This window comes from Littorina saxatilis, linkage group LG1 (genome assembly GCF_037325665.1).
Source record: "Littorina saxatilis isolate snail1 linkage group LG1, US_GU_Lsax_2.0, whole genome shotgun sequence".
NCBI lineage: Eukaryota > Metazoa > Mollusca > Gastropoda > Littorinimorpha > Littorinidae > Littorina > Littorina saxatilis.
The window spans coordinates 18,872,462-18,880,431 of NC_090245.1; the positions used below are offsets into that span (position 1 = coordinate 18,872,462).

The following is a 7,970-nucleotide window of genomic DNA, read 5'->3' on the forward strand; positions in this document are numbered from 1 at the left end:
GATGACAGAGGCATAATCAATGTGAGGTTTGATGTGGGCGTTGTAGAACATTTTTCGGGCGTCTAAAGTTATGACTGACTGAAGTTTTGAAAGTAGGAATACATTTCTTGAAACGCGTTTACACAGATGTTCAATGTGGGAATGCCACCTAAGCTTATCATCGATAATCACGCCTAGCAGTTTGTGTTCGCTAACCTTTTCTATTGAGTTTCCGTTGATGGTGAGATCTAGTGAGAGGGGGGACAACTGATGCTTCTGGCGCGTTGTAATTACCATTGATTTAGATTTCAGAGGGTTTAGGACCATGTTGTTTTCAGAGAACCATTGTGAGATGTCTCTAAGGGTGTGCTGAAGAGATTGTTGAATATTGTCAAGGCGTCTATTTTGTGTCCGTAGAGAGAGAGAGAGAGGAAAGAGCGAGAGAGAGAGAGAGAAAAGAGCGAGAGAGAGAGAGAGAGAGAGAGAGAGAGAGAGAGAGAGAGAGAGAGAGAGAGAGAGAGAGAGAGACTAAAAGACAGACAGACAGACAGGCAGACAGACAAACACAGACAGAGAGTGACAAACAGACGCACATATAGACATAAATCAGAAGCACATACAACAACGTACCCAGGAGCTGCTTGTGCACATGTGTAAACCCATTTCAAAAGAAAAGTTATTGATTGTTAAAAAAAAAAGTGACAACGGGGGTTGGGATGGTAAATGTGCCTAAGACAGAAGTATTATGAAACCTTGACAGGTCTGAAACCAAAACAAATCACTTTAAACAAAAGTCATAGCTTTTCACCGCATGGTCGTTTGAAACTCTTTGGGCCATCTGCCATTTTTTCTTGTCTTTTTCTCGAAATAATAGCGCTATTTGAAAAGGAACAGCTGGAGTCGTTACAAGCGCCCTAACATTATTTCCAAGGTTCGCTTGGTTCAATGTTAAATACACGTGGGGTGATACAGTATATGTGAGCTCAAAACAGCACACAATCTGTCCTCAGTATATCGACCGAAACAAGATTTACGCTAGGAAGAAAGCATGCAACACTTTCAGAGAACACCTGGACATATCAAACAGAATGATAAGGGTTTCGAGGGACATAATTATGTTTAAAGCTGCATGTGCTTGAAAACGAACGAGATGTGTCGAATACATAAATGAAAGGCTAAGGTACCAAAGTGCGTGCACATTTCAGATGTGTCAAGCATATAACGAACAAAGAATGCGTGGAAATCTAAGATGCACATACATCAATTTAAAGCTAGGATTCAAAAGTGCGTATAAATCTCAGTTGTGACAATCACAAAAAAAGACAAAGAATGCTTATAATTATAGAAATGTCCTGAAAAGCTAAAAGATTCAAAGTATATACAATCTGGGATGTGTGAGAAGCCAAGGTTTCTAAATGTGTATAAATCACAGCTGTTATCATCATATAATCAACAACGAATTCTTCGACATTATCATCAAAAACTAGAGGTTTTCGAGTACATGTAATTAAGCTAATATATCACTGACAAGCTAAGGTTCCCAGGTGCGTATAAATCTCCGTTGTGACCGTGGAGACATGTCATGCAAAGCTAGAGGATTCGAGGTGCCTATACAACAGAGATAAGAAATGGAAACATCAATGAAAACCTTGGTTCCTAAAGGTGTACATACAATGATTAGATGGCCAAATGTTTTAATGTACATATAAAACAGAGATGAGGAGTGGATAAATCAATGACAACCTGGGTTCCTAAAGGCGTACATTCATTTCAGTTGTGAAAATCATATGACCAACACAGAATGCGTAAACAATAATTACAGGCCAGATGTTTCAATGTATCTATAAAACTGAGCTGAGATACGGATATATCAGTGACAAGCTAAGGCTCCCGCGTGCAAATCTCAGTTGTGAAAAGCACATGACCAAAACAGAATGCGTGGACAATAACAACAGGCGAGATGTTTCAAGTTATACAATCAATGATAAAACTGAGCTGAGACGTGGCTCCGCATATGACCAACCCAGAATGCGTTGAGATATAAAAATGTAGAAGAAACGTAAAAGCATAAAATACATAGTTTCATGTGTACATGCATGTACACATAAAACTGAGTTGAGATGTGGAAACAGCAATGAAAAGCTGGGGTTTTAAAGTGCCGTGTAAATGTCTGATGTGCTTATAACCAACAGCCGGTTCTGTACACAGGCTTGCATTAAATCCAACCAGCTGGGACATAGTTTATTACAGTTACAAACTTCACTTAGTCCATGTTCAGAAGCTAAAACGTTGAGTGATGAATAATTTGTCGTAACATTGATAATTATTTTTGTTTTTATACGTTTTTTGACGTACGAACTTATGATATTCCTCATTTTCACACGCAAATTTATTGTCTGCATCAGTGTTCTTGGTTTTGCTACCTTCGCCTTTGTTTGCTCCCTGTACTGTGTTAACTCTATGAAACATGTAATACTGGCTTCAAATTAATGACATAATAATGTGAACCTAACTTCAAAATGTTGTCAAAAAGAAACATGTAATACATACATCTGATCTTTAAAGGAAAAACAAAATATAACAACATCGAAGAAGTTTTAATGTACTTTCACCAGACAGCATTAGGCCGGTTGGTCGACAATAGCTTTGTTTGTTCGTTCCTGTGTTTGCTTTTTAAAAAAAAAATTTTTGTCCCTTAACAAATGTGTTTCCGCATGTATCCACATTGGCCAATTTATTCATATCTCGAACAAACATTGTGTGCACAAAAACGTCCAGAATGTTCATATTCTCTGAATCAGACAGTCCACCATCATCCTAACCTTTGGTCTGAAAACAAGGACAAGAACGGGAAGAAAATCCAGACAAGTCCACCGGAAGCGGAGTTACCCAAATATAAACCGACAGGAAGGCACTGTAAAAGCAACGTGGGACGCTGAATAGCGATATCGCGATGGGTGTGTGTACTCTGCAGACATTTCCTTTCTAACAACGTTGTCTTGTCACGCAATCTGTCAAGCAATTGAACACATTCCCACCGGCTGTGCTCCGTCTGTAGACATTTTCACGAAAGTCTCCCACACACAGCAGAGGCGTCATTGCACGGCTGAAATTGTGCAGACAGAGACATGAACTTGGAGAGAAAGAAAGAGAAATGGATACAGACAATGACATGCACACACCCACCCACACGCATACGGACGTACGCGATACCACAGTCTGTAGAGTTTGTTTGTTTGTTTGCTTACCGCCCAGCCGACCACGAAGGGCCATAACAGGGCGGTGCTGCTTTGACATTTAACGTGCGCCACACACAAGACAGAAGTCGCAGCACAGGCTTCATGTCTCACCCAGTCACATTATTCTGACACCGGACCAACCAGTCCTAGCACTAACCCCATAATGCCGGACGCCAGGCGGAGCAGCCACTAGATTGCCAATTTTAAAGTCTTAGGTATGACCTGGCCGGGGTTCGAACCCACGACCTCCCGATCACGGGGCGGACGCCTTACCACTGGGCCAACAGTGCCGGTTGTCTGTAGAGTAAGATGACATCTTAAATTATAACGTTGACCGATTCATCATGAAAAGTTAATGAAATATTCGGTGTTTTAATGAGTTGGCCCCTTTCATCTTATTTAATGGTTCGCTTGGTTTCAAAACGATCGGTCGTTTCAAATTTGACCGAGACCTAGCCTTCATCTAACAAACCCTGATGTAATACACAAAAGATGGAAATCATCAATAAATCAGGCATCAGGGATAACTACAATAACGCAACAGACTTCACAAAGGAGCCCTCCCCCAAGAATCAGTCATACATCGTTAAAAAAACAAACAAAAAACCCATCACTTATTCCATTTGTTTATTTTTTTGTTTTTCTTACACATTTTGTTTGGTTTATGATTTCAGTCAAGTCAGAAAGGGAACATCATGCTTTTACAGACACAGAAGACAGAAACACTGCGCACCTGACACCTTGGCTTTTGAAAAAGCAAGACCACAGCACCCTTTCAGAAAAGATAAAGCCATACAAACGTAATCCCCGGTTGCTATTATTCCTATTCCTTCTAAATCATGGACATCTTGTACTCATCCCAAATAAAAAAAGAAAGAAATAACATGAGTAAATAACTAACTAATTAAATAAATAAATAATGAATAAATAAATACATTATTAAAAAAATACATAAATCCATCCATAAATGAATAAAAAATAAATAAAAAAATAAACATACATATATATATATATCTATATATGTATAACAGCAAGGCTAGAGATTAAAAAAAACACAAAAAACATGAAGATTTGAGAAACCCTGGAACGCAGAAACACTGCACAACAGACAGCCTAAAGCACCTAGTCCTGCGCTAGTATGCAGGCATACAAGACCCCCAGAAACCTTCAATAAAGACTGACATAGCCGTACAACCACCCCCCTCGCACGCCGGCCTTACTATTTCTGTCCCTTCACCTAATCAGAGGGAGAGGAGGAGAGAGCACAGGGTAGACATATAATTATGATTAGCGCTCCCCACGACTGACGTTATTGGTTTGCGGACGATGCACAGATGGCAGATAAAGCTAGTCGGTACTCACGTGCACAACGCTGCGAATTAACAGTGCAGACCTCTGTCGTCATATCTCAGCAGGGGAGACCACTCTTGGGAGACTACTAATCAGTGTCCTTTGAATTCAGACTCGCAGTCGGTTAACTACTGATTATGTGACGGACATGCAATAACAACAACAACGACGACGACGACGACGACGACAACAACAACGATGTATGTACATTTCAATTAACCGAATGGTTCTCAAAAATGACCTCACAACAACAACAGCCCGCCCCCCCCCTACCCCAAGCCTTTCAAAATTCAAAAACCAACACCAATACCTACCCAACACCACCAACAACAAGAACACCAACAACCAAGAACAATATTACTGCAGATGCAGCAGCAAAAAATTAAAAAAAAACATAAACACACACAAACAGGCAGACCAGCAAGCAGATAGGTCGACACAAACCATTCTCTCACCCTACGCCCAATCCCACCCTTACCCCTCATCACCTAATACAGGGGCGGGGATATAGCTCAGTTGGTAGCGCGCTGGATTTGTATTCAGTTGGCCGCTGTCAGCGTGAGTTCGATCCCAGGTTATTTCACAGAGTCAACTTTGTGTGCAGACTCTCTTCGGTGTCCGAACCACCCCCCGTGTACACTACATTGGGTGTGCACGTTAAAGATCCCACGATTGACAAAAGGGTCTTTCCTGGCAAAATTGCTTAGGCACAGTTAATAATTGTCTACCATACCCGTGTGACTTGGAATAAGGCCGTGAAAAGTAAATATGCGCCGACATGGCTGCAATCTACTGGCCGTATAAAATTTCATCTCACACGGCATCACTGCAGAGCGCCTAGAACTGTACCCACGGAATATGCGCGATATAAGCCTCATTGATTGATTGATTGATTTAAAAACCCCATTTTAAGACCCCCTCCTTTATAAGACCTAGTTTTCTCACATTTTTAGAGGTCTTAAAAGGGAGGTTCCACTGTACAGCCAAACAAACAGAAGGAAAGTGTACTCACCACAGCTGTCCCCGTAGGTGCCCAGATACTCAGAGGACAGGAACTGGCGGCACAGGGCTGACTTGCCCACCTCCACCGTCCCCATCACCGCCACCCGGTAATACGCGGGTGCCAGGGCCCCGTCCGCCCCTCCGTCCACCCCGACGCCCCCGCACACTCCCCGCGCCTGATCTTGACCCTGACCTTGGCTCTGACCTTGACTTTGACCTTGAGCCTGGCCTTGACCTTGCGGCGAGCACGCCGCGGTGATGCTGTCCTGGGAGACGATGGACATGGCGCGCTGACGCTCCTCAGCAAAGTCCGCGAAGTTGCTGCCGGACGCCGACGAGAGCAGGCTGCTCATGCTGCATTTCCTGACGGAATCCCCGCGGTTGACCACGCCCTTCGTCGTCCGACAGAAGGACCTGACCGGGCAGGTGTACACGTCTCGCCACGGGTTGCTGGAGGCGGAGCAGAAGGAGTCCGGCAGAGGACCCCTCAGACCCCGCGCGTGTGTGGCCGGCAGACTGTAGGTTCTCGGCCGCATCCTCGACCCTGGAGGGGTGACGCTGTTGACCTCTACGTCCTCCCCCTCCTCATCTCCATCATCGTTGTCTTTGTCGTTTTCTTCGTCGAAGTCCTCGGCTTGACGCCGCCGGCTGCTTTTAGCGTTGGCCGCAATACTTTGAAGATGGTGGTAATGGTTAGTGTAGGTGCTCGTGCCGGCACCGGCGTTTGGTACACGGTAAGAGTTGAGATTCAAAGACCTGAAGCTAGAATCGCACACCTTATCGTCGGGAGAGGAAGGTCTGGGCGGCGAAGAAGAGGTAGAAGAGCAGGAAGGCGAGGTGGAGTACCTGAAAGTCCCTTCGTGTTCCACAGCCGAGATGGTGGTGGGTCTAAAAGCCGACTGGTAGCGGGAGGGGGAGGTGGAGGGAGTGTAAGGGGTGTAGGGTGTCGGGGTCAGGGAGTAGCGGCGGGTGGGTGTCTGTCTGGCGGTCACCTCCATCACGGATTTTCTCCGCTGGGTGGCCGCGCTGCTGTTCGCAGGCGCGTCTGAAACAGACAGACAAAGAGAGGGAGAGTGTGAACAAAGTTAGGGCGGTGAATTTCAATAGAGAACGAAACTAGTAAATAATTTTGAAATAAAGAACAAGTCGCGTAAGGCAAAAATACAACATTTAGTCAAGCTGTCGAACTCACAGAATGAAACTGAACGCAATGCAAATTTTCAGCAAGACCGTATACTCGTAGCATCGTCAGTCCACCGCTCGTGGCAAAGGCAGTGAAATTGACAAGAAGAGAAGGATAGCACGCTTTTCTGTACCTCTCTTCGTTTTAACTTTCTGAGCGTGTTTTTAATCCAAACATATCATATCTGTATGTTTTTGGAATCAGGAACCAACAAGGAATAAGATGAAAGTGTTTTTAAATTGATTTCGAAAATTTAATTTTGATAATAATTTTTATATTTTTAATTTTCAGAGCTTGTTTTTAATCCAAATATAACATATTTATATGTTTTTGGAATCAGAAAATGATGAAGAATAAGATGAACGTAAATTTGGATCGGTTTTTTTTAATTTTTTTTACAATTTTCAGATTTTTAAGTCATTCATTAATTTTTAAGCCACCAAACTGAAATGCAATACCGAAGTCCAGCCTTCGTCGATGATTGCTTGGCCAAAATTTGATTGAAAAATGAGGGTGTGACAGTGCCGCCTCAACTTTTACAAAAAGCCGGATATGACGTCATCAAAGGTATTTATCGAAAAAAAGAAAACAATTTCCGGGGATATCATTCCCAGGAACTCTCATGTAAAATTTCATAAAGATCGGTCCAGTAGTTTGGTCACACACACACACACACACATACACCACGACCCTCGCCTCGATTCCCCCTCTACGTTAAAACATTTAGTCAAAACTTGACTAAATGTAAAAAGAGGCGTGTCTATACCTGATCACGACTGACACATCAGTCTGATAAACTAAATTTTACTTACACAAGCTCACACACACACACACACACACACACACACACACACACACACACACACACACACACACACACACGCACGCACACACGCACGCACGCACGCGCACACACACACTCACACACTGACACACACACACACACACACACACACACACACACACACACACACACACACACACACACACACACACACACACAAACAAACGAACACACACATTCCTCTTCATCTTACGCTTTTCGTTCTAACAGTGAAAACAACAAAGTCATCAATGCAGTTTCTCACCTCCTTCAAGTTAGTTTTTTTTCTGGATAATAACGTTACACAATTACAGTCACTCCATCAAAGCGTTACCATCTAATACCCTTGCAGTTACGTCTTCCTAGGTTCCGCGGTTTTTAACCCCCGTCCTAG

At 43.2% G+C, this 7,970-nt stretch overlaps 1 protein-coding gene across 1 annotated transcript in view; it reads right to left on the minus strand.

The window, feature by feature from the left end:
* Window positions 1-3,677: 3,677 nt before the first annotated feature.
* LOC138967355 (uncharacterized) overlaps window positions 3,678-7,970 on the minus strand; it is a 16,940-nt gene continuing 12,647 nt past the window's right edge. Inside the window, exons 2-3 of the mRNA XM_070339920.1 lie at window positions 5,581-6,615; window positions 3,678-3,691 (exon numbers count right to left, since the gene is read on the minus strand). Of these exons, the coding sequence (XP_070196021.1) occupies window positions 3,678-3,691; window positions 5,581-6,615 (1,049 nt within the window). The remainder of the gene's footprint in view (window positions 3,692-5,580; window positions 6,616-7,970) is intronic.